This window comes from Caloenas nicobarica, chromosome 18 (genome assembly GCF_036013445.1).
Source record: "Caloenas nicobarica isolate bCalNic1 chromosome 18, bCalNic1.hap1, whole genome shotgun sequence".
NCBI classification, from domain to species: Eukaryota; Metazoa; Chordata; class Aves; order Columbiformes; family Columbidae; genus Caloenas; species Caloenas nicobarica.
This window is the reverse complement of record NC_088262.1, coordinates 9,403,138-9,430,058: the sequence shown is the minus strand read 5'-3', so window position 1 is coordinate 9,430,058 and position 26,921 is coordinate 9,403,138. Positions and strand designations below refer to the sequence as shown.

The window sequence follows — 26,921 nt, the reverse complement described above, 5'->3', positions numbered from 1 at the left end:
GCATAGAGGGACCATGGGAAAGAGCCTCCTTGACAAAAGGCAAGAAGGAAAAGCACAGTGAGGAGCCAGCTCTGCCCATGCAACAGGCTCTGCAGCTTCTCCGCTGGAAAACCAGCCCGTTCCCCTCCCGGCAGAGCTGAGAGCAGGAGCTCTATGGGTTGGGGTTCCCTGCGCTGGTAAAACACGCTGCTGCTCAGCAGAGGTATGTGGGTTGTAGGGAGATGCCCAACCCCCCCCTACCCGCCCCAGAGAAACCCCCCCAGGGCTGCGGGACTCACTGCAAGGCTGTGGGACGAGGGAGCACAACAGCGGAGCAGAGACTGGGACACCGGAATAGGGAAAGCAAGTGTTTATAAAGGCCAGATACCCGTAACAAAAATAAACTTGTGCTTTCCCTCCCCACCCCTCCCTTGCCACCCTCGCATTTTTTGATTTTTTTTTTTTTTTTTAAATACAAATTTTGTTTTAGGAAAAAATGGAAGCACCATCTGTTACAAACCAAACCGATAAGAGGAGAAAATAGAAGGAGGGGGGGGAAAAAAAAAAGAGAGACATATTAGAATTAAACACCGTGGAATGTTAAACAGGTTACAGGCTACCGTTCTAGCCAGTGCGGTTAGGCAGCTTAGTGAATTAATTGCTTAGGAATTAAAAATAAATTATTATAAAATAGATTTCTGTACATTTTACATACATATATATCTCTTTATATATGCAAACCGTGTTGGGCAAGTAATTACAGGGGACTTTCCCACACCAGCCTCAGTCCCAGCCGAAGTCCTGCCCCGTCATCTGGTAGAACTTCATGTTGAAGGGCCGGTAGAAGTCCCGCAGTCTCTGCACCACCTCCTGGTCTATGTCGGGGTGGGTCCTGCCTTTCGTCTTCCCCAGGCAGTGGGGTTTGCTGCTGCCTTCTGCCTTCTTCAGGCAGGGGAAGCCCTTGGTTTTGTTGAAGTAGAAGTGTTTGTCGGTGATGATCCTCTTGAGGCCCAGAAAGTCCTGGACCCTACCCAGCTCCCCCGCGGGGTCGCTGATCAGCCTCTCCCCGCTGACGAAGAGGATCTGCCCGATGGGGAAGTAGAGGAGCCAGTTCTCCAGGTGCTTGGCGTAGATGCCGATCTGGATGGCGCTCCACGACGTGTCGATCAGGCCCGTAGTCCTGTTTTTGAAGGTCAGGCTCTCAAAGGTGGGGATATCGGGCTTCTTGGAGAGCGTCTGGGTATAGTCCGAGATGGCTCTGGTGACGGGGTCCCGCACCACCACGATGAGCTTCGTGCCCTTGGACATGGAGGAGATGCGGGCTGGGGCCTCCTTGGTGACAAAGTAGCTGGGGGTCTTCTCCATGGTGATCTGCCCCTCCAGGGTCCTGGGCATGAGGTCTCTGATGACAAAACACAGACACATAGGTCAGAACAGCAGGAACGAAAATATGCATATCCACATATATATAGATACATGTTCACACATAGATATACAAGAATTCTTCTCCCTAAAATGCCTACACAGGCCATTCAGCTCGTACAGATAAATCTATTTTCCGTTGATTTAGGGATTAGGAGGGGATTTATTATTAAAGGCCACTGTATTAGAAATCCAGCTGCGTAATCTCCCAGTTATCCATGAGTGGATTAGCCCGGCTACGCTCTGCATCAAGAGCTGCTGCTGGTGGCATCTTCAGCACATCCCAGTCCAGCACCCAAGGGACAACCTCTCCCCTCTGCTGCCACACAGGCCACAGCAGGTCAGGATACAGGTACAACCACGGAGAACACAACCTCAGCTCACGGGTAGGACGTACCATCTCAAAACACCCTCGAAACCTAAAGCCTTCAGCGATTCCACCTTATTCCCTGGTTATTTCCAATTAACCACATGGGCAAAAACTGGAGAGCTTGCAGAAGTGATGGAAGCGGCACGAAGCAGGAAGAGTAATTTTTTCCTATAATTCACTAGGCAAGCCTAAATATTTTAGACTATTTGCCAATTCGTTCCCTTTATAACCCAAAGGGACTCATTTGCTCTGGGTTCTGAGACAGTTAAAAAAAAAAAAAGGCAAAAAGGGAGTCAACCACTAAATTAAAGCCATAAAACTTGATTAAGTTTTCAAAGCATCCACCCAGCACAGAGCTATAACTGTCCAGTGTGACCTGCGAGCCTCAAACAGCGTTTCCCTCAGACAAATGACACTGCACACAGAGGCTGTTTGCTCCCCAACGGCCACGTCCTCCCTTACCGCTTGTTTGATTCTACAGCAAAGATCACCACAGGCTTTTGCAACTAAAAATGCCACCGATAATTTGTGCTAAGGCCAACGGTTGCCCCAATTAAGAAGCAAATGGAAAAAAAAGGATCCATCTGTTCTGAGGCCAAATAGTAACCCAGGAATCAGAGGTGTGATTGAATCAAAAATCATCGTGTGCCTATGAAAGCTGGTCAGTAGCTATTTATGCAACTACTATCCAGCTCGCGCTGTACCTGGTATTTTACTCTTCTGCACTAATTGCAGCGAGGTGTGCTGGGGTCTGACCATAAAACCCCTTCTCCACAGACCCATGATGGGAGATGGTCCCCGCACCCATTCTGCATGGGTCGCTGGGAGATGTAGCGATGGACAAGCTGGACTGTGGGACGGCAGCTTGTGCAAACCTCCGGCCATGCCCAAGGCTGGTGGCAACCCCTAGGCCTGCGGTTTCAAGGCCACGCAAATGGAGTTTCACATGCAGATAAAAATCACGCTCATCTACCAGACACCTGGGGCACGAGCGCTTCTGGAAGCCAGGAGACGGTGTATGCCAAAACACAGTAACCAAAATAAAACTCTGACTAATCCTTCACCTTTCTGGCCAACTCCACAAACCTGTAACACCGTCGCAGAAAGAGCCAGTCAATAACACTCAGCGAGCAACTCTTAAATCTATCGTGGGATGATGTGGGTTTCGACAGCCTGCTTATTAAGTGATGTCTCTTTTTACGGCCACATTAAATCTGAGTTCTACATCCTGCGCTGGCCACCAACTGCTTTCTAGCTTGATTTAAGAGGTTGGTTTCAATCCATGAAGTCCTTAATGGCCTGGGACCTGCCCAGGGAGGAGACTGCTGCCCAAGGTGTGCTCAGGATGGTCCTGCTACACCAAAGCCCTTTGGCTCAGGTCAGGTCCATCAAATCGCTTGGTGTACGGGGCTCTGCACCTCAAGACCAACTTCTCCTCCAGGACTACTACAGTCAGTATTTATCAGCCTCCTGGGAATGATGCAAGGCTTATTTTTTCACTCTTTGCACAAGAGAGGCATTGGGTAGGGCTGGGCTGTGAAGCAGGAGGAATTGCTGGGGGTGGAGGTGCTGAGTCAATTGATCTGGTTGCGAAACACAAGCTCCTAATTAGTGTTTCAACAAACACAGAGGAATGCACCGTGTAAGTGGAAGAAAGCAAGGAGCAACTCTATCTAAGAGGCACCCACCGGGCTGGTGTCAGTCCCTTTGCAGACCAGTCAGCTCCTGAACCCACACTTTATTTGTGGCTGAGGACATTCAACATCCAACAGAGCTGAGAACACTCAGTTCTCTGAAGGTCTAACCCTCCAGAATTGTTATTTTTGGAGAGGACCTGAATTTTTGCTATTTGCAGAAATCTTGCTGGTGACCCATCCCAGCAAGAGAAGCAAGACAAGGCACATTGACACTGCTCCTGCCCTCCGGTCCGTCAGCACAGGTCTAAGATGAACAGAGCTAGAAAGGGAGCCTTCAACCCAAGAACAAGAACGGAATCCACCAAAACCAGCCTTCAGGCCCTAACTCCAGCACTCCCTTCCTTCATCATACCCAGATAGGTGCCAGGCATACCCCAGAACTAAGATCCTGGAGATTGTCTCAGATGCTGCCTTGTTTGCAAAGCGGCTGCATAAAAGCTAGACAGCAGCAAGTGACGCCAAATATTGTGGCCCACGGATGTGGTTTGAACCTCTGACAGCATCACATCCAGGAAAGCAAAGTTTTATTGCATGGGCCTGTTGTGAGGAGCTTTCTCATGGTTTCCGTAATCTCCCACAGAGGCACCATCCGTCATGCTGGCAGCCAGAGACAACAGAGCCTCAGGGACAGGAGGAACGGCTACGCCGGCTGGTGTGAACTCACATCGGTGGAAAAGTCACCAAGAAGCCTTTATTCCCATTCAAACCACAACTGCAGAAGGAAAACAGGACATACACGTTGGTGGAAGTAGGACCAGGATCCAGCTCTGAACACATCTGCTCCTGGGGCTGCAAGACAGCAAGGGCTGCACTAAACGAGAGCTGTCGCAGAGGGAGGGCAAAGAGGAGCCGAAATGATCAGAAGAGCTGTAGCCACCATGCCCTGGCAGGATGAAACCCCTTTGGGCAAAAGTAACAGCAGAAACCCCACGTTCAGCACAATGTGGCACGCACGGCTGAGCCCGGGGGCAGCTCGTGACAGCTGTGGAGTCCTCTGTGTCCGTGGAAGCTTCAAAGATACGTTAGACACCCGGGCAGCTTCTGCCAGTGCTGTTTGGTGCAAGGGAAGAAGGGCAGAGGTTCAGCCACCACCGCTGTCCACACGGGAGAGGAAAGGGACATGACCAAGGGAGTCAGGCTGTGGGAAACAGGGAGCTCAGCTGAGCCCTCGGACTGAAGCTGCTGCACTTGTCGGGACAGGGCTGGAAGGAGACACCACTGAGGGCTGCGGCGGATGCTGCAGTAGAAAATAAAGACAGTATGAAAAGCTTGGCAAGCAGTCACTCCTGCCTTGTTCTCCTCCTGCCTTCTGGCAACCTGGAGTTCAAAGACCTCTGGTGCCAGCACCTGCATCCAAATCATCCCATTTCATAGCAACTGTGAACTGTCTAAGGGTTTCAAACCCATGAATGCTTTTGGCCTTGAGAACGTCCCACAGCAGAGAGTCCCAGCACCAAAGCGCTGCCTTCAGCCCTCATTTGAGCTTTCCCCATGCATCCCTGCTTGGGAAGGCACCTGATTTCTGGGTGTGAAAGAGCAAAGCGAGGATGAGGAGCATCAGACTCCCAGCATCTCTCCCAGCAAAGCGTTGTGGGGGCTCAGTGATGCTCTGGGGTCCCGGCGAGAGGAGGGAGCTGCTGTGTGAGCACAGCGATGAATTTGCTAGCACAACAATGAATTTTCTGCAGGCAGAGAGCAGAGCCCCTAACCCTGAGCTATTAACATGTCAAGTGGGACGGAGGAAAAGCTTTTCCTTTAATGAATATTTCCTCCGTGAATCCTGCGCCCTTCGTAGGCGAAGTGATAGGCTTAGTCTAAAGATGGATTGGCCTACTTTACCTATTAACCACTTAGACTAATGTAATAAAGGCTCTCTTTATTCAAACAGCCCTAATCCCCAGCCCCACGCAGCTCTGAAGCCTGGAATAAGAAGGGATGCTAAAATGAACTCCGCCAGGCTGCAGCTTGGAGAGGCACTGGGGGGGGTTGAGTTTGTATTTTTTTTAAGTGCAAATTTCTCCAATGTGAAAACCGGACCCAGAGCGAGATAAATTTACAAAGTGGGGATGACAGGTGGCCACACGGTAATCCAATCCCGATGCCTAATGCCCTTTGTGGCAGCTTTTGTCTGCGCAGAGGGGCTCCGGGCTAATCTGCTGCCGCGTCTCAAGGAGGAACGGCAAGGGGCCGGGGGGGCCAGGGGGACCCCCGCAACCTGTGCTATTTGCTGCAGGTAGGACAGAGCACATTACTGACTTTATCCGACGTCTGTCGGGCCCCCCACGCACCTCCTGCCATTCCCCGACACCCGCTGGGATAAACCGGGGTCTGGCGGAGCCCAAAGCCCCTCGCCAAGGCTCAGCGCAGGGGGTGCGGAGATGCCAGACCTGGCCATCTGACCGCACGGAGGTCACCGTCAGGCTGCCCGGCTGTGACCCAGCACGCTCAGGTGCCAAACAGGACTCCCAGAGCCAAGCAGATGATGATTTTTCCTTCCTGGGGAGGATTTTGTGGCACCTCTATTCATACCCAGACGCAGCATCACTTTTGGGGATGTTCTCCTTGCCCCAGCATGCTCCAGAGCTCAAGTCTCACTGGTAAATGTTAAAATCAGGGTGTCCCGTGCCGCAGCGATGGCACCCTCCAGTCTCAAACCCCTCCGCTCCAGACCACCCCTGCTCCACCCTCTGAGCTGCCTCAGTTTCCCCTGCAAGGGTGACAAAACTCTCCCAGAGGAGACGGAGAGCTGCGTGTAGGGTATTGGAGAAAGAAGAGGAGAATTGTTACGGTCAGGATAAAATGCTGTAGTATCGGGATGCAGCTATGAGATGCAGAGCAGGGAGCGCTCACAGCAGCCCCTGTGGCAGCTCTGCCAGCAGATACAGCAAGAATTGCCTTTCATGCAAGAATTTCTAGACCTTTCTCCCCTACAGCTGTTCCTTATAAGCAAGGAAAATAGGAGAAAGGGACTATTTTAGACATCAGCCACATCCATGCCGAGTTCAGACCTGTGATCCAGAACCATCTGCTTTGCTGCCTGGCCGTGCACAAGCACAAGCATCCCACCTATTTCTGCACAGTTGCTACCCAAATTCCTGACTGGTGTTTCAAGAAAACAAAAAGTGATTTCTTCCCAGAAAACCAAATTTTGGCAACCTGACTGTTGGGGGAAAGTGCCCCCAAATCCTCCCAAAAGGCTGTCTCAGAAACCACACAGATCGGACTGAAAGCTTATGACGAGAAGGTGAACAGAAATGGAAAAGGTAGACACAAAAGCTCTTCTCCCATCCTGGGAGGAGACTGATTTTTAGCCTCCAGAGTCATGACAGACTTCGGAAACCCAAGTGACAACAAGCCCAGGTAGCACAAGCCAGAACATGGTACAATTTGGTGCACGTGGTGAACTTGTCATGACTTTTGCTGCATTTCTAATTTGCAGGTTCAAAAGCAAATAAACCTGCTGTTACCAGCTCAGAAAAGCTGTAAAGGAAACAAATGCATAAGATGAGGCAGGTTGAAGCCTCGTCCCCTCCATGCGGATGCTCTCCAGGCTGCTGCACCCTCTCCTGCCCTGTCCCTGTCCCCAGGGGTGGTTTGGTCCCGTCTCCATCCCAGCACGGTCCCGCTCAGGGTCCCAGCAAAGCCAGAGGACTTGTTTCAAACCACAGTCTGTCCATTCGCTGCCTTAAACACACTTTTCAGGAGGGTTTGTTGCTGTTCCCACCCTGCACAGCCAATTCTCATTTTAAATCCCCCTGTTTTTTCCTCTCCTCCCCCGCCACAGTAAATAAATTTAGGCCAAGTGAGCTAAATCTAGTATCTTGAAAAAGAGCTGTAGACACCCAGGGAAGGATGGGGGTGGCATCTCCACTGCTGGCAGCTTTCCCTTCCAGCCCACCCGCTCTGCCAAGGCGATCCCCAGTTGTTCCCAGTCTCCGAGGCAGCACGTTGCTGTCAGGAAGCAGGAAAAACATACAGTGGTGATCAGAGCAGGATTGAAACCATGCACTTGTAGCCCCACACTGGCACCTGACCATGAGCAAGAGCTCTCCCATGCTCTGGGACACGAAAACCCAGAGCGTCACCAGCTCAGTTCCCAAGGCCACCACACCAGACTCATCCTGACCCCACCTGGTGCTCCCCTCCGTGGGACTGATCACAAAATCATCAAATCTCAGAAATATTCCCTAAAAGCAAAAACCTGACAAGCCCTGGGAAAGACTGTTAAAGTAATAAAGTGTTTTAATCGCATCACGGAGCCGCCAGCAGCAACGAGGTCAACTGGCTTCAAAATTACCCGCTTGGCTTCGACTCTGCTTTCTGGTGGCAGCAGGAAGATGAAGGAGGAAGAAGAAACACAGAGAGAAGAGGCAATAGCAAATTCCTCTTTGGGCTGGGAGCACTTGCTGGTTTATTATTCGATATATCCCATTTTTCTTACCAAAACTTCCCCTGGCCCAGGCTGCCGTTGCACCAAGGACCCGTACGGTAGCACGCAGCCTCTCCTCTTTTTATGACCAGCGGTAAGGGCAACATGTGTGCCTTTGTCTGGAGTGGGAACCCCTTGTTTGGGTTGGCAAATTATACAACAATAAAAGGGAATGGCTGGGAACCAGCCTCGGCCTTTTTGAAACGGGTGTAACCCTATCCGGCTCCGTCAAACACTCGCCACGACATTTACACGAACCAGATGATGGGAATTAATGAACTTTGGGGGTGAGGAAGGGGTAGGTAAAGGAGGAGGGCAAGGGCGACAAAAATATGTGGGCCTGAAAGTAATGTTTTTCTCACTCTCCTTGCTCCCTGCCCCCAGATCTGCCAGGTGCCCTTCACCTGTTGGGAAGTTTGGGGATTAAAGGAGGGAGACGAGGGTAACAGCGTGTGAAGGCTCCTCATCGTGAAGCTGCTCCAGGACTTTGATGGGGCCAAAGAGCCGGTGGCCACGGGTGGCATCGTCACATACACCATGGGAACAGGCTCTGGCCTGGCCATCGAGTCTGAGCTAAGTCCCTTTGATGCAGATAAAAAAATCCCATCAAAGGCTGGGGAGAGCGGGGAGATGTGGGGCATCGGCAGATGGTCCTTTCGTCCCCACTCCATGCAGACAGGGCCGGGGTGAGCCCAACAGCTCTGGCAGACCGAAGCAAGAAGTGCCTTGAAGAGGGGACAACAGCTCTGGCAGTCATAAGGGGATGGGGTTTTTTGGGGATTTTTATTTTTGCAAAGGATTTTATCCACCTCCTCCAAAGTTACTGCATTCAGATCAGATCTAGGAGCCACCACAGAGGCTTGACCATCCCCAGGCTGCAGGTGAGGGACAGGGGGAGCTTTGCCCAGCCACAGCCACAAAGCGGAGCAGTTTGCAACGGCATCTGAGCACCCGACCTGGACAAAGCAGGGCCTGATCCATGCAGGAAACCCGGAGGGAACAGCAATGGGTGTGATGAGCTGAACCAGCCTCTGCCCCAGCCCAAACCCTCCTCCCTCCCAAATGCCTTCCCCGTCTCACAGGTTTAAGTGGCTTAATTAGAAGCACAGACTCATAACCCAGATAATGACATGTTATCTCTTGCAGGGCTGCTGCCTTGTATAAGTGCCGTATATGGTTCACTGTATAGCTGCAGCCTACAGGGGAGGAATAACTCATAGCAGCAGAAAACACTTGATGGGAGACTCGTACGCATGGGGTTTGTGCTTTTACCAGAGAGCATAATAAAGAGGTCAAAGAGCCACAAAGACTCATTTCAGACTGATGAGTGACCAATCCTGGGCCATGCCCATCCTTGGTGATGGATGCAAAAGCATGAAGTTGTTCTTGGAGGCAGCTGGTGGAGCAACCCCCCTTCCCAGCCCTGAGCTGATGCTCCGTGCTGGCAGCCTTTGGGAGGAAGGGCTCCAGGGGATGGGACCAGCCTGGAAGCTTCGGGGAAACGTATCCTGCTTGCAGATGCTCACGTGGATGCACCCATAGTGTTCAGCCCTCTACTTCAAGTGAAAGCCCCTGCAGCCCAGGGATCTCCAGCCCCAGCCACAGGAGGACTCGGGCAGAGCAATAACGGGGCAAGCAGCACCCCCTGTCCCCCACCGCTCTCCCAGCCTCCATCCAAATTCAGCTCAGGGGCTTTCCTGGTGCTGATGCAGTTTGCCCACCTAATAACCCTCAGCGGAACTCTCTTCCAACCCCTTGTCCAGGTTTCTCCTCAGCCCACGCAGACCGTCCACGTGCCCAGCCTGACCTGGGTCCTCGCTTTGCCTGTTGTGCACCAGCTCCTGGCCTCCTGCCATAGCCCCAGTCCTTGCACCATGACACCAGCCTGACCCTCCCTCTATCTCCAGCCCAGCTTTGTAGAGCACCGTATCTTCCCCCAAAACATCTCTTTGCCAGGCTCAGCTCTCCCAGCCTGCTTGGTCATTCCTCAAACAGAAATTCTTCCAACCCTAAAGAACAAACCCCAAACGTTGCCATCGACACCAGGACTCCTGTACCGACTGAACACAGGCTGCACAGATGTGGGGCTTTCTTTGGACTAGGAAGGTCCAAACTTCCAATTATTTTCTCCCCTCTTCCCCCCACAACAGCCTGAGATGTTACGACTGCTCAGCAAGAACCTTCCCTCCTCCTTTGCTGGAGTCAGGCAAGATATTAATCAACTTCAGCAGTTCACTATAAAGACCCTCCTCTTTATGTAAACACCGAAGCCTCTTTCTGTCCTCCATCATACTTAAAAGCTCTGAACTTCCACTAAATAATTATCTTCACTGAGAGGAGAGGGGCAGCACTTTACATCTCAAAGGGCTGCTTTGGAGGGATTTACAATAATTTAAGATGAAGTGGTAAATATTCTATTCACTCCAGTTCATCTCCAGTAATAATTATAATCCTATTAGCAAGGTCCCAAGAAAGTGATTGCATTATCATCTAGCGAGCATCTATGTGGCTTTCTCGGAGCGGTGGGATGGGGGAGGCCACGTAGGCAAGTGAAGAAGTAAAAGCAACAAAAGATGCGATTGCCAGCACCTCCCCTCCCCCAGAAGGATTTGGTCTCCATTGTCCCGATGCTTCAATAGTGCTTTGCTCTGAAAATAAGAGCTTTTGAGCGCAGTAAGGGGGTGGGGCCGAAATGAGCATCTTATTCCTCTCGGTCACCCCCGGGTTCCCTTTCACGGCCGCGGGTCCCCCCGGAGCGGCTCCGGCCCACAAAGAGCACACGTTGCTGCTCCTGCGGGCGCGGGGGCCAGGAGCAGCGCCGCGATTAAAAACTAATTGCTGTTTATGGGTGAGTTCTTTAGAATATCGCCCAGCATCACCAGACTTCACTGCCCACCGGTCAAGTCATGTGAGATTACTCTAATCTGTCCCCATGTCCCCAAAAAAGGGAAAATAAAGACTTTTTGTTTCAAAGCAGAGCAGGGAGGGGGCAGTTCTGTGAAACTCATGATTTAAAGGGGGGGAAAAAAAAGAAAAACACAACAAACCCTAAACCCAGCAGGAAACATGACTGAGCTAACTGGCAAATTGGGACTAAAGACTTTTTTTCCAGCAGATTGCAGGGCCAACTGTCTCCGCCAAACCGCGTATTTTACTCCTGCGCCATCTCACCACTTAGTACACCCTGTGGGAGTGTTTAACTGGAATTCACCCCTGTGGCTGCACCAGTGTCATGTCCTTCCCTCTCTTCTGGCACCTGAAGGCCCCCAGTGAGTCCTCACCACTTCCACCTCGGCTCTGCTCACCCTGGATCTGAGTCAGCAGCTACTCCAGGGTTGCGCTGGGGCAGGTCTGGAACGAGCCAAGATTACTTTCACGGTGTCCAAGAGTTTATTGCAAAGCAGTAGAAACATTTTTCTCTATAAATTAAACAGACAACAGCCTGAAAGGGAGGAAAGAGGAAGAATTTTAGGCATCTGCAGAGATTTCAGTGCTCACAACTCACTCCTGGGGAAAAATAAATTCTTCGCGCTGCCTCTTACTCTATCGCAACCAGAAGCACCAGACGTTTCTCTTCCCTCAGAAATTTATAGCTTTGCATTAATGTTATGTGTACTAAGCTCCTGCTACGCAAAGATTTGGTAGATCCACTCATGGATTCATTGCAAGACGAAGCTCTTGCTCTTGGAGCCTCTTAGAGAGATTGCTGGTTTAACACATCCTTGTACCAGAGATGTTACTAATTGAACTCGGCTTTACCTGGGTAGCACTAATCCTGCCCTCTGTGGGAAGCTGGAACTAGTGTCTGCTGAGCCTGGACTGGCTCAGCACCTGCAGGCACAGAAGGAATGTCCCCATCCAGAAAAAAAGGCAAAGCCTGAGAGTCAGGGTTTGGAGTTACCAGCTAAACTGTAGAAAGCAATATAAAAGGCAAAAACCAAGATGTGGATTTTGCAAGGCTTTTGCTAACGTGGAGTAGGCTTAAGCAAAGGAAGCCTGGCTTGGAAAAGGCTTAAAAGCAGATAAATCATAGCTGGTGGGACATCCAAAACACATCCATGGTAGCCAAGTGACAGAAATGTCCCCTGTAGCAGAGGATGTGTGGCCAACACGGTTGTCACTTGGCTTCAACCAGCCCCAGAGACCCCGATCTCAGGGGTTTGGTTTCAGCTCCAGCTGGAGAACAAACAGGCTGTTCCCACAGCTCCCATCACAAAACCACCACTTGCTGTCACCTCTCTGACCACGCAGCAGCAACTCAGACACGTCCAAGCAGAGTTAAAACCCCACGGGCACTGCTACTTACTGGTCTTTTAGACATCTCCTCCTCATAGGTCTTAGGAAAATGCCTCCTTGCAGCAAAGGGAGCAACCTCCATCAGGTTAAACCCCGTGGCCATGGGGATATGGCATTCGGGGGAGGCAGAAGTGGGCGTTGAGGTGCACAGAGCCGGCACTGCAGACTGTATGCAGCTTGCCGGCTTTCAGCTGGTGTCCCAGAAGCACCAGATATTTCAGGAAGGAGATGTCCAAACCAAGTAGCATCACGATTCAGCCAAGAGCCAAACCACCCGTCACTGTACAAGGAGCTGAGCATCCTCCCAGCTCCCTGAGGGGATGCGCCACAGGCCTGGACCCTGCACAGGACACCCTGTTACCCATGACATGTCACACCAGGTCACCCCAGGGCTCCTGCCCCCAGCCAGGACCCCAGCAGGTGGCATTCCTGATCCAGGTAGCCCCTGGTTGGGTCCATACAGTTTATATGGATATTGATTTTTATGGCACATACTTTCTGGTTAAGTAAGCACGCAGTGACCATTGCAGCAGCCTCTCTCTAACCACCAAAAGCAGCTGGACATGGGTGGCCGGTCCCGGTACATCAAGGCTGAACAGGCAGAAACACCTCACAAATTTCCACCCAGGGCAGGACTACAAGGAGATGAAGTTCAGCACCCCTTCCCACATTGACCCTCTTCCCTGGGACGCTGCCAAGCCACTGCATTTCACCTGCTCCAATTTTGCTAGGAGGAAGAAGAAAAGGAAAAAACGAACAAAACCACACACACACACAATATTGAAAAACAAACAAACAAACAAACAAAACCCCACACAACCAACAACCCACAAACCAAAGAGCCAACCCCAAACTAAATGTTGCACAAGTCGACACCCACCAAACAAAACTGACCCAGTGAGATACGGGCAGGACCACGTTCCTCTATTGCCACGACCATAAATCACAGCTCTGCTGAGAGCTCTTTTGTGTTTTCCCCCAGCACAGAAATGAATGCCCTGATCTGTGTGCCTGCACGGGCAGGTAACAAGCCCCACTGATAACGTCGTCTTTTGTTAAACACCCGCATGAGCAGCCCAGCGTTTGCACAGGGAGGGCTTTGCTTGCCACCTTGACACACACTTTGCCTAATCAAGCCCAGCCTTTCTGCGCTGGGGCTTTACAGCTGTGATTAGAGGAAAAAGCCTCCCGATAAGCTGCGGAGCCCATTTCTGCCCTGAGCAACACCCCAGCTCGCACCTCTCGGTTCATAACTGATGCAGGGAAAGCATCCCTGGTGACTCGTCTGTCCTCGGGCTAAGACATGCCAAAGTGGGGCTTAGACCACCATGCTGGGTTAAGAACCCCAAAAGGGTCTGGTGCCAGTGGCAGCTGTGTGATAACTCTGCTCCTGCTCCTCTTCCTCACCATGGGGACAGCGAGGCAGGGAGGGGAGCAAGGAAAATGCTTTATTCACCCAGCATCACGAGTCCTCCGAGCATCTTCCATGTGATGACTGAGCCGAAGCCCCTTAGCTCCTCGGCAGCACGTGGGAAGGGAGATCTCGGAGTAGCAGGGTCAGGGCTGGCTTGAAACAAGCCTTGAGGCAGATATACATCTACAAGTCTTTAAAAGAGGCACGCGTGATCTCCAAGAATCCACCTTCTGCACCTAAAGGGATCCTATGGGCATCCAGCACCACCTGAACAGCAGAGGCCTCCAAAACGACAGCTCCAAAAGCAGCCAGCTTTCCATTCTCACTATGGATAAAAGAAAGTTACTTTTTTTTTTTCCCGCCCTTTTTGATAATGCGTGCACATTTCTAACACAGGCCAAGTGATGTTGGCGAGCCGCTGCCAAACCGCAGCTGCATGAGTCCACCTGCCCCTTCAGCAACACCCAAACCAGCCACGTAACCGTGCAGCACTGAGGTTCCTGCTCGAGTACCTTAAAGAGAAGGGGACACCCCCTTGGACCATCAGAGGACAGGTCACCTTCCTGGTGGCCAGCCATGGCAGTGAAGAACAAACTCAGAGGACGATGACCAGAGGTGTGGGAAGGTGCCCAACCAAGTGTGCCCTGTACTCGCCAGCTGGCTGCTCATTGACCTGAGCATCCCATCGAGTTGGCCAACAATTTAAAATTGGTTTAGACTTTATTCCAAGCTGAGCCACTCAACTTATTTTTGAAGGTCTCTGTCTCCTGCTTCCTTCCCAGCAAGGGAGGAGTGGCACCAACCACGACTCAGATTGATGGCAATCTGGACACCGGCCCGGTCAATGTGTCCACCGTTGGGATGAGCTATATTTGCCACCCGCTGGAACAAAAGGTCTGGCAAATTAATACACCGGTGATCCTCTCAGTACTGATCCCTAAATGCATTTTAACACAAATGGGATTGTCACCTCAACTCATTTGTTAATGGATTTGTGATTTACACTCATAAAGGAGTAGCACTGGAAATGAAGACCGCTCCATGGTAAGCAGACCAGGGCAGTGAGTGAGACACATTTGTCCAGAACAGGATTTTTTCCCCAACTTCTCCAATCAGGCCAGGACGAACCTTCTGGGTTTCTCCTCACCGTTTTTACACCCTGCCAACATCGAAGACAGAAAACAAAATTAAGTTCGAAGACTAAAAAGCAGCATGCCCATTGAGGCAATTGAGCTATGGGTTCATGGTGCCACCACGTCCCAAGGCGGGTCCCCAGTGATGCTGCAGGACTCAGGGTAGAGCAGAAAGAACCAAACCAGCCTTGGGAAGGAGTGAAACTCCCAGCAAAGGAGGGCGACAGGCACCAATTAGGGAAACATGAAGGAGCAGGTCTGTCTGCAGACTCCCCTCCTGGCTCGGTCATTACGTGGGATCATGATGTGGTCATGACCAGTCAACGCGATCCAGTCAAGAGCTCTTTAAAGAGCAGGCTCAGTTGGTGGAGATGCTCTGCTGCAAGTACCACAAATGCAAAGCATGGCTTCTAATGAAAAAGGTATTCACGTAATTAGAGACTTCACATCACCACACCAATGATTTGATCCAGTCCAGCACACTCGCTCAGGCTGTATTTAAGAGGGCTCTCCATGCTTGTTTTCCACTTCTGACTACTTGGGTTGTCTTTGTAACCCTGTCCACCACTTTACACCCCACAGGCTGCCATGGCAGGTCCACGGCAGCAACCAGAAAGGACACCTTGGAGCAAAATTACACGTGCCAAAACCCAGCACCGACCTTCAGCATCCCACCCTGTTTCCATCAACAGTCAATTTCCTTCCAGCGTCACCGACAGGGTGGAATTATCCTGTAGAATTACCTCAGAGTCCTTCAAGACCTTCCACATAAAGAGCACAGTGGGCTGGTCTGCTGAGGCCTTGGAGCACAACCCAAGCGAAATGACTTTTCCCTGAACACTGAGGGCTCTGAATGAGATCTATTGTTATTCAGATGAAACTAAGTGTCAGATTAACAAATCAATGGGCATAAGAGATATAAAATGGGTTGCCATTGAAGCCTTTCAAATACCCAAACATATGGATGAACCAAATGTGAATTGTAATTGACTCACCCGCACCTTTGATCTCTACACTCTTGGGTTCCCAAAGAGACAGCCCAGTATCCCCTGACCCGGACTGAACCCATTCAGGACTCCATTGTGAGTCCTCAACAAAGTCTTTTCTCTCTGCCTCCATCTCCTGGATGTAGATACAGCCTGGCACTTGGAGACAAGCCAGCTCTGCCTGCGAGAGCCAGGCCGCTGGACAACCCAAGTTACCCTAACACAACGTCTCACACGGAGCCCATCAACCCCGGCCAGCTCTTCTCACCAGCCCTGTCCCCGGTGGTGGCCCTCAGTCAACTGGACATGCACAGGGAGATGATCAAGGAAGCCACAGAAGAGGCCCTGGGCAGCGCTGACGCTCACTCCTCCGCTACTCCCGGAGTCGGCCATGGGGTCTGTTCGGTTTTCCAAGGATTTCGCTGTGCAAAGCCAAGGATCAGGCTTTGCTGATGGGTTTGTGGCATGCATGTGCCCTGACTGCAAAAAACAAGACTGATCTGAAAGTGCTGAAAGCTGCTCTGCTCTTCTCCAACTGCCTCGACAGCACATATCACCTACGCTTGATTAGGAAACACGTTTTTTTATTTTCTGGGCATGTTTCTTCACCTACATTAAAAGTAACCTCAACTTTAAATGTTATCCCTAAATTTTTACTTTTGGGGTTTGGAGTGAGTTTTGACCAGTTTTAGATAGATGCAAGAGAAAAAAAAAAAAAAAAGGAGCGTAATTTTTGATACCACACGAATCTCAGCTCCACAGGAGTCACAAACAAGCATTTGTTTGGGTTTAGTTTCAAGCCTCATCAACAAACTTTAAGTTCCTGTAGCTCGTCCGGGAAACCCAGCCTGGGTTATTCTTCCACCTCCATGCTGCAAACCCCACACAATTGTGCTTTCTGTGAAGGTTTTAACCCCACACTGAGGTTTCCCCACCACCATGGTGAGGAACAAATTATGCAGCTCAGCTTTTGCTATACTGAGCCTCAAAGCAACAGGAGCCTTGAAACGCCTGTTGCTGAAGACAAATCCCAGTAGCTATTCCCAGCATCAGGCCCCAATATAGGATCACAGAATCATTTTGGTTGGAAAAGACCCTCAAGATCATTGAGTCCAACTGTTAACCCACCCCTGGCACTACCCCATGTCCCTGAGAACCTCATCTCCGTCTGCCCAACCCCTCCAGGGATGGTGACTCCAGCACTGCCCTGGGCAGCCTGTTCCAATGCCCCACAGCCCTTTGGGGAAGAAATTGTTCCCCAGATCCAGCCTCAACCTCCCCTGCCGCAACTTGAGGCCGTTTCCTCTCATCCTATCACTTACTACTTGGGAGAATATAGAGTGAAGTGACCCCCATTTGTCTTCTCCTCCAGCACCAGCAAGAGGACTGGGTTTGATGGGGGAACTGGGTGAGCCAGGGGTTCCCCTGGAGCAGGCGTTGCTCTGCACCCATGGTTTTGGGGCTCAGACCCAGTCATGCAGCTGCTTGACCCAACTGGAAAGCCTTAGAGTGCAACAACTGCAGGTCTCACCCACAGAGGAACCAAGGAAGGAAGAGACTGTGGGGAGGAAGGTGAACGACAGGAAACTCCCGGGCTCTTAATCTGCTTTAGGACCACACGAGCTTGCTGTCTATATATAGCTTAATTAATTATTACACTGCATTTAGCCGTCTGACCTTGAGATGGTCTCTGGGGGGAGCCAGCAGCCGCGGCGCAGCCGGCCAAGGTGTTGGTGTGTGCCGAGACACCGGGACGCTGCCGGCGTGGGGCCGCGGCTCCTCACGCGCGTCCGGCTGTCCGGGCAGCGCCAGCCTCTAATTATGAAGCTTCGGAGCAGACAGCAGCTCCCGGCCCCTCTCACCTTGCAGCAAAACCTGGGTTGAAACCCTAACCGGCTATTCCACTTCTGCTTTGGCAAGGCTGATACCTTCTCCCAAGGCTTCGTTCGCTGCTCAACACCCCTTATTAGCTATTCCCTCTGCTTGTCAAAACACCATGCAGACAGCCCAAGGCTCATTAGTTACCAGACCAGCTCAAGAGGGAAATTAAAAAGGGAAAAAAAAAAAAAAAAGAAAAAAAAAGCTACGAGCTCTATCTTAAGTTGCAACAAGTTCAGTGCACAGCGCTGGGGAGGCAGGAGGGAGGCAGACGACAGGCTTTGCTAAGCCCTTCCTAGAGAAGCAGCAAAGCTCAGGCTGTTCGGCTCGCAGACTTGAGCCGTGGTGAAGCCAGGGCAGATGCTCGGGGATGTTCACAGACACCCACTAAAACCCCCCACCCCAGGCGAGACCTCCCGGAGCTTCCCCCATCTCAACCCACTTGCAGAAGATGGGGACAGCCCCGGCGCTCAGGGGACCGGCTCCGATGTGGTACAATTCCCTAGACGTGACACCAGAGGTGGGTGCAGGGGGTTCACGGCAGAGATGCGCGGCACGTCGGCATCGGGCATCACCTTCATCCCGACACGCAGAGACGTGGGGCAGAGCAAAGCCACGGGGTCCCTCTGCAAGTCACATTTAGCAGCTGCGTATAAACCAGCTGAGGACCATGTACAGCTGCTGCTGGGACCGACAAGCTGGGACACACCTGCTGTTTACCCCAACACCTCCCGCTTCCATTCCAAGGCTAATACACCTTTAAAAACTAACCAAAAACCCAAACAAAACAAAAACCCCAAACAAAACCCCCCAAACAAACGAAAAACCCAAACCAAACTGAAGGCATGCCAAAGCAGCAGGCTGTGCCAGCTTTAAAACAAATATTTAACAGCTCAATGAAGCAACAAAGCACTTTATTAATAAATCGCCGGGGTTTCGTCCTCCCCCTAGTGACGGGAAGATCTCTGCACGGAGCTGCAGCATCCCCCAGACCCTGCTCCCAGTCAAAAATACGAATGCAATTTAACCCAGGTGTAATGCCAGTGCATTCTGCTTTTCCCGTGTATAATCACTCACCAAATCAGCAGTTTTCTAAAGATTTCCTACACCTCCATGCACCGCTCGCCCGTACTTCATAGACTTTCAAGTTTCAATAGAAGTTTGCATTCGATACTTGAGACAGACTGCAAGATCAGGGCCTTAATAAAAGGTTGTGTAGCTGTTCTATCGAAATTAATCATTGTACCGGCTTTTGGCTTCTGTGGGGATGTTTTCTGCACTCACAGTCACACGGACACAGGCTGAGGGCCCAATCTTGGGGGACTGCACCAAACACAGCCAAGTTTGGGGACCTGCTCCAGTCCTGGCCACCAACACGCTGCTGGAGACTCATCTCCTCCTCAGAGCCAGCTTCCCACATGAAAAGTATATTTTTCTAAAAGAGAATCAGTGTTTTCACTCCAGCTGCTCCCGGCACTGCCGGATCGTGGTTGTGCTAATACAGGATTTGGCCTTGCAATCACTTTCAGCAAGGGGTGTATAAAATATATACATCCACCTATAATATTATGTATCGGCATATAAAATGAAAGCCCGTGCACAATTCTCACTTTTGGCTGAAAGAGCTGCCAGGAATCCGCACCGGAGAGGAGAGGCCGTGCCAATTCAAGGGAGAGGTTACAACCGCTCGCTTTTATTTTAAACAAGCCACTTTTCAGTGGATTTGCAGAAGTCCCCAGCAGTACAAGCCGAGAGGACTGGCCAGATTATAGCTCTGGCCTTATGAATTTTAGCAGCACAAGACTTCCCAGAAGGCAAGGACAAGGGAGGAGCGCTCCCCCCAGCAAAGTTTAGCAAAGCCGAGCTCCTCGGGTGATGTTGCACGAAGCCAGGTCGAGAGTTTAGGGTTGCGGGTTAGTCACGCGTGGCCCTGCCTCCAAGACCAGCTGCAAATTAAATTCTGGGTCAGATCCTCTGCTGTCATGAAGTACCACGTCTCCTTGAAGCTAAGCCACAGCATCCCTCAGTAGAGACACACTTTCTTCATTGCTTTTCTGTAGGGAGAGCAGAAAATAAAACTGATTTTGTTGCAGGCTAGTTCCAGGGGGTTTCTGAGGAGGTTAACGCAGATGTAAAGCACTTAGCAGAACATGGCATTATTTTTCTCTGAATGAAGTTCTCTCCCTGCTACCCACTACTTCCCTGCCACGCTGACGTATTTTAGCAGAAGTAGTCTTAAAAATCAAATTATTCACTTACTAGAAATCAGTGAGGTCTTCTGCCAGTAACGCTTCTACACCTATTATATTTTCCTCTAGCATCCCCACCAGCACCATCTAAACCCCCAAGCACGCACGTATCCCAGCCGCTCTGACCCTGCGACAGGCGCGCACATGCTCGCAGAGCCGCGGTGCAAGGTCTTGCGGCTCCGCAGCCAAGCAAGGCAGCTCACAGCTCCCCGCGCACCCTCCTCACCCCTCCATCCCTCCCAGGACAAGGAAAACCACGTGCAAAATCACCATCACCGAGTTCATTCTGCTCCCCCGTCTTTCCTGTTACGAAGAGGAAAACCGCCACGAGGAACGCCTGAAGACAACGGTGCACAGGGAGAGGTGATCTCCTTCCCATTGCTTTTGTGACCGAACTAAGGTCTCCTGCACATCACGTCTGAGCAGCCCCCACCATCCCCAGGCAGAAAGATGTTCAAGACAGAGGAAGTGCTCTCCTGACCTTGGCTTCCTCTTCTCATCTGACCCACAGCACGATGCGATGCCCTTCCCAACTCGTCCATGGGCTCCTTGCAACCACCCCCAGTGCTGGCGCAACTCCCTAATGGCAAAGCTACGCCACCAGTAAACCCCTGCCCCGAATTAACCCCACCGATAATCAATATGTTTCATCATGGGAGCCCTCATATCCATTAAGAAAGTCAAGATGAGGTTCATTTACTCCGCTGCCCGCCGCTGGTGACAGCCGCTGGGCTGAGCTCCTTTGGAAACCATGTGGCGCTTCTCACGAGCTAATTAGGAAAACACGTGGCGAGCTGCTGAAAGACCTGGAATTGCAACGGCGTACAGTCATCAGCAGCAAGTCAGGACCCAGCACAGCACTTAGTCACTTCACAAACGCAGGGAGAAGCTTCTCCTCCAGCCTCTCCGCACACACCACGTGGTGACAACAGGTAGCAGCCGATAGCCCCTGACCTCCTAATTACCCCGCTGAAATGACGTGCCCCGTTATTTGTTGTTCTTTGAGTTCATATTAACCCGCCCATATGGCCCTGGCCGATTCATTATCCCCTGGACCCATTGATCACCTGTGGTCACACCACCAGAAGACACAAACGCTCAAGGCTGAGTGATCACTAAATTAGACTTCTTCCTACTTGGGATGGATTAATAGCACTGAATCCAGGCTCAAGCAGTTTAGCAAGCGAGGCCTGATGGTAAGACACGTCCAGGATCAGGCCAGGTTGGAAATACAGCTCAGAAGATCAGCGGTTTGGGTAGAGCTTTTATAGCCACCACATCCGAGGCTTGCTGGATGCTTCTGAAAACAAAGCCTGCACTGGAAGCGCCTTGAGGTATCCAAAGCTCGGTGTGTGTTACAGACATCTGCCATGGCCCACTTGAAAAGAAAAAAAAAAAAATAAATCCCAAACCCAGCGTCAAGCCCATGGGTTTTCATTCCCATCGTTTTCATGCCAAGGAGCAGAAGGCTCCCCGGCACGCCGCGCGGTGCCGCGCTAACGCGATTAGCCGGGCAGATCCACCATCCGCATCCGTCACCCCAACGCATGGTCAACTTTGAAAAGTTCAGCAGCTCAACAGGTGAGGCCATGAAACCCGATCGGGGCAGACAATGTCGTCCCCCCCCAGCGTCGTGCTGGGAAGAACTTGTCACGTGCGTCATATCGGGCAACATGCTTGAAACGGAGCAGCGCGCTGAAACCCCAGCAACACGAATAATCTTTGCCATCTGTTTGAACAACTCAACCCTCCCCAGATCTAAAGGAATGAGCCCATGCAAACACAAGAGCCTTGCTGACTGATCCTAACAGCCCAGCCCTTCTTTTTTGGGGCCATTTTCTTCTAAACTTTGCACGGCGGCCAAGGCAACATCATGGGGAGCTGCTGCAATGGCCAAGGGGCACCGAACCCTGCGCGTGTCCAGGGCCAGTAAAAGTCCCAGCTTGCTTAAGTGCAACACAACACAAGCTCAATAGTTGATTTTTAATTTTATTTTTCAACATGGAGAAAACAAAATCTCAACATGAAAGCTGCCTGGCAAAGCCACCCCAAAGAACACAACTGTCTAGGACATGCTCATCCCAACCCAACCCAGCCCATGGGAACGCGCTGGCGGAACCGACCCTTGCTCAGATACGGTCATTTGCGCCCAAAGTCCAGTTGGGAAAAATCAAGACTGTTCCCAAACTTCCTGGGACCAACAAACCTTGCAACACTTCATGGAAACAAGACATGGAGTTTTGCAAGCGCCCGGCTACGTCCGTGCTGCCGGCTCCGTGCACAGCGCGGTGGCAATTAAGCGGCAGGTATTAAACCCTCAGTACCACTGTTAAGTTGAGCTTTAGAGAGACTGGGCAAACACGGGGGCAAAATCCTGCCTTGCTCAAGATCTGCCCCTGGCTCTGCTGGGCTTTCACCCCATCGCTTTATCCTTCCCCTGCTCCCAGTTGCAAGCACAAGTTTCACACTCCTTGGGGACAAATAAAGAGACCCCTGGGGAAAAAGAAAAATTAAAAAAAAAAAAATAGTTTCTCATGATTCAGGAATCGCAGTGAAGCAGCACTTTGCACATTAAGGTCCCCAATGCTTATTGAGGTGATTGAGGGGTGGAAGAAACGCATGTTTGAAGCTGTTTATCGCACACGCCCAGACCGGGCCTGATCCTGCTGACCCAAACCACCCGTTCTCACCACACAGGATGAGTTCAGGCCAGCTTGGCAATAGTGAGAAGATGAAGTCCCAGCATTTTAAGGATTTCGCCCTGCCAAAAAAAAAAAAAAAAAGAAGAAAAAAAAGACAAAGAAGTCTCCTGTCTGCCCTGCTAGAGGCAGAAGAGCTCGGGCGAGCACCGCCAGCGACACTGCGGCCGGGGGTTCCGAGCAGAGGGCTGCGGACTCATCAAATAAACCAGTGATGCTGAGCGGGGCTGGAGACACTCAGCCCATGGCAGGAGAGACCGGGTAGTAGAGCCCACTGGGCCTAAAATGATTAAAAAAAAAAAATAAATAAACCCCTCCACACACCCCCAAACCCCACGTAACCCTAACAGCATGATCTTTTTTTTCTTACCTGAATTATAAGGCAAAAGGTTTTCAAGTCGCTAGTATATTTAAAAAAGCATTGTTGCTGCACAAAATAAGGAAGGAAATTTAACAATAAAATACATCTCAGCAATTGATTTTCTAGGCTTGCAAGAAACACTTTTTTCTCCTCCAACCCGTACAGTAAACCCATAAGAAAACAAGGACTCTCCGGGCAGCCGGACACCCGCGCGGAGGCTGCGGCGCTGAGCTCCTCACTGCTGCGAAGAGGAAACTGCTTTATTACCCCAAAGTTCCAGGCGCTACTTAAAATTAAGTTTGCAATAGTGGCTGGATCCCGTTTCTCCTCTGTCATGGTACATATTTTCACTTGAAGCAGTTAGCATGCTGTATTCATTACCGGGGGGGAAACCCCACACTGTGCGTACAGAAGTTACTTCCATTAGATTTCTAGCTATCTCAATATTGAAAAATCTTTTTTTTTTCTCCTCTCTTCCCTCTGCTTTTTAGGAACAGTGGTCAGCACCACCCGACGCTGTTTTGCCTTCCACGCACAGGGCGGGGGGGGGAGGAAAAAAAAAAAGACACTTGACAGAAAATGGAGCAAGAAAAAAAGTTTGAATTCCCTTCTTCAAAAGTTATTTTCTATAGATGAAAACTTTAGACAGAGCAGCAGTTAACATCAATATGATTAATCACAAATACCCCAAAATGTAAGCCTTCATCAAGCTAAATAAGTAAATTTGTGATGTCTTCTGCCTTTTGGAAACGTGAAAAAAAGGCTGCATCAGAACCACCTCATTATATGGCAATAACAACTTCAACCAACAAACGCTCCTAACAGATATGACCCCATTTAGCCAGAAGCCAGTCAAATAAAACATACTTTCAATGAGATGTGGGTCAAAAATCGCATCTTCACCCTTTCAAAGCCACGGCAATTGGATTTAAACTGCAAGGACACAAGTCACTCCCCCAGTTCCCAAGTTCAGTCGATTTGTGCAAAAGCATCTGAAAAGCAGAGACAAGGCTTGCCCAGCGCGACGGCTGGCACAGCGGATATTTTATAGCATTTTAATCTGATTTTATTGGGTCATTAACAAGAAAATACAAACTCATCTCCTTATTGACACGAAGATAATAAATAAAAGCCTCATTAGGGCTTGGAGAAATCAGTGTGTACTTGAGGAGCGCTGAGAAGCCAAGATTCCCTGAAGTCAGGGGGAGTTTTGAGCCATATAGTGTCTGATTTATAACGCTGAAATTTATAGGAACAAACTTCTGCATCTAATACAAATTGCAGTTAGAAATAAAGCACAATTACCAAACAACTTGTCTGTCGATTTGAGCAAGTACATCCTCTCCTTGTATATTTTACATTATTTAGTCTCCCCCCTTCAAGTCGAAACGGGTCCCAGTCCCACAGCCAGCCAAACACGCTCCGATCCTCGGAGTGAATCGTACCCCAGTGATTTCAAGACCTTCAGCATCACTTTCGGTCCCTGCTTGTGAGCGTCACCATTCAGACCTGAAAATTTGTTGTATTTCAGTTAAAAAAAACCCTTTTGCAAAGATACCACTTAATAACGTAGCAGTGTGTTTGCAAGGATAGGGCCCCACGCTGCTTAAAATTAAACAGCTGTTAAGGTGAAACTTTAAGAAGTTACATGCGACTTTGACGCCAGCTTGTCCAAATTTAAAAATAATGTCTGTCCTGTAAATATTGACTTTTGCCCACTGCATCTGGGAAAACAGATTAATGTAGTCATAAGCATTATTCTCTCCTTCTCCCCTTCCACCTCTTACTTGTAAAAGATTAATCAACCATTTTATGGTCTAATTTAGGTGCCTAATTAAAAACAGAGTTCAACACGTACAACACCATTTTGCTAATAAATCCTGACAGGTCTGTTGCTCTGTTATATGCAAGTTCTCCTTTCAAAATGCGAGATTAATACATTTTTTTTTAAACCAACTGAATTTGTAAAGATTTCATTGTGGTCGCTATGGGACAACACGCTTCATCCGCCACCGAAATCCTAGAATTTCAAAAAACGAAAGTGCTTTCCAAAACGGCTTCCTCCTGGCCAGATCTTCTCCTGCATTCATGTCACTAACTGCTGAAGGATGGCAACATTAAAAAAAAGAAAGAGACATAAACCTATTCGGACTTGCAGGGTGGGAGTTTCAAGTCTACAAAGAGGTTAAAGTAACTTCACAGCTCGCAGTTAGCTTCAAAGTTCCCATCTCTGCTCCTTTAGTAGTCCTCGGCAGAAAGACACATGCAAAATATTCTTGATAAAGGGAACTTTAATGGTAAAAGGATGAAAAGAAACCGGAGCGCGGTTGGGCCCCGCACAGGGTGTCCCAGGAGCTCCGGACTCTTCTCCGCACCCACCGGCTCCCGGTTCTTCCAGCCCCCGCATCACTCACGGGGCTGCTCCCCCCAAATCCCCCTCCCCATCCACCCTTGCCGGCTGCAATCCTCTAATTTAGGATTTTCCCCTCAGCCAAAAAACCCCTTTGATCCCGTCCCCAAAGCACACGTTACAGCATCGCGCACCGCACCACGATCTCCTCCCCAGCGCCAGGCTGGAAATTGCGAGCCCGGGCAATTTATCAGCTAGAAAGCTGATTATAGTGGTAAGGAGAAAGTTAACGCAGAAGGAGCGTATGAAGCGATCGAGGAAGTTTTATCTCTAACGCGGAGCTGCCGCCTGCCAGTCCCGGGCTGCTGCTGCGCTCCCAAAAAACGTCAAAAAACCCACCCCAAAACCTGCTTTTGCTGAGAAAACGCCACCGCACAGCCTTGTTCCCCGACCCGAAGGGTATTTCAGATACACCAGCCATCCCCCAGCAACACCCCAAGCTGGAGGAAAAACACACGCTCCAGCAAAAGCCTTGGAAGCACAACGAAATAAGAGTGTTAAAAAGACATATATTAATATTTAACCTTTATTTAACGGTTAAGTAGGGTTTGGCTGGCAGAAAGCCTGCAAACACCCCGCCGCCGCTCGGGCTAACGGGGTAAACAAGTTCCGCGTCGTTTTTTTGGGGTGTTTTTTAAGTTTTGGGTTTTTTTGGTTTTTTGGGTTTTTTTTTTCGGGGGTTGTATTTAGCGGAATATTCGCATTTCGCCCCGCGACCTGCTCCGAAGCCCGGGACGGACGCTCCCCCCGCCCCGGGACAGGGGACACCCCCCGGGTACCTGTACCAGGCGAGTCCCCGCTCGTAGTTGCGGTCGAAGAAATGGGGTTCGGCGCCGACGGCGCGGACGTCGGGGTGCACCCGCAGGAACTCCAGCAGCGCCCGCGTCCCCCCCTTCTTCACGCCGATGATGATGGCCTGAGGCAGCCGCTTGGTACCGGAGCCGTTGAAGAAGCTGGAGATGGGGCTGGCGGCGCCGGGCGCTGCCCGCTGCTCCTCCGGGCTGCTCTCCCCGCCCGGTACGAGCGGCGGGGCTGCGCGGGGAGGGGCGGGAGAACCGCGGGTCGCCAACCCGGCGCAGGAGCCGGCGCAGGAGTAAAACATATAGAGCCAGAGGAAGAGCATGATGAAGAGCAGCAGCAGCCTCCGCCTCAGCGGCGGCAACGCCACGGGGACATCGAGGCAGCGATTCAAGCGCTGCCCCATGTGCCCGCGGGCGCGGCGGGACACATGGCTGCAGCCCGCCCGGCTCGGTGCGGCTCGACGCGGAGCCGCAGCGGGAAGCGCCGGTACCTCAGCACGGCTCCATGGGGCCGCGCTGCCCGCCCGCTGCCCGGCCCGGCCCGCTCTCCCGCCCGCAGCGCAGGCACACGGAGGCAGCAGCCGCGGCCGGACGGGCAGCACCTCCAGCCTATCACAGCCGCGCTCTCGCCGCATAATGAGCCGGGCGGAGGAGCCAATCTGAGGAGAGGCTGGCCCGCAGGGGGCGGGGCGGAGGAGGGGCGGAGATGAGCTGATTGGCTGGGGGAGCGGCCGGATCCGCCCCCCGGCCCCGGGGCTCGAACCGGCGGGGCAGCGGCTGCATCGGGAGCGCCGGGGT

General features: G+C 51.1%; 1 protein-coding gene across 1 annotated transcript; it reads right to left on the bottom strand.

The window, feature by feature from the left end:
- Window positions 1–475: 475 nt before the first annotated feature.
- Window positions 476–26,655, bottom strand: LOC135996113 (heparan sulfate glucosamine 3-O-sulfotransferase 3B1-like). The gene is made up of 2 exons (XM_065647856.1): window positions 26,103–26,655; window positions 476–1,381 (listed from the first exon to the last, which is right to left on the bottom strand). The coding sequence occupies exons 1-2, from the start codon at window positions 26,525–26,527 to the stop codon at window positions 763–765; spliced, it is 1,044 nt and encodes a 347-aa protein (XP_065503928.1). The 5' UTR covers window positions 26,528–26,655; the 3' UTR covers window positions 476–762.
- Between the last annotated feature and the right edge of the window lie 266 nt (window positions 26,656–26,921).

Excerpts from the sequence above, each read along its gene's own strand:
- LOC135996113 (XM_065647856.1), bottom strand. The coding sequence starts at position 26,527 with ATGGGGCAGCGCTTGAATCGCTGCCTCGATGTCCCCGTGGCGTTGCCG. Across the intron at positions 1,382-26,102 it reads CGGGGACTCGCCTGGTACAG|AGACCTCATGCCCAGGACCC; the intron begins GTACCCGGGGGG and ends TTTTGTCATCAG.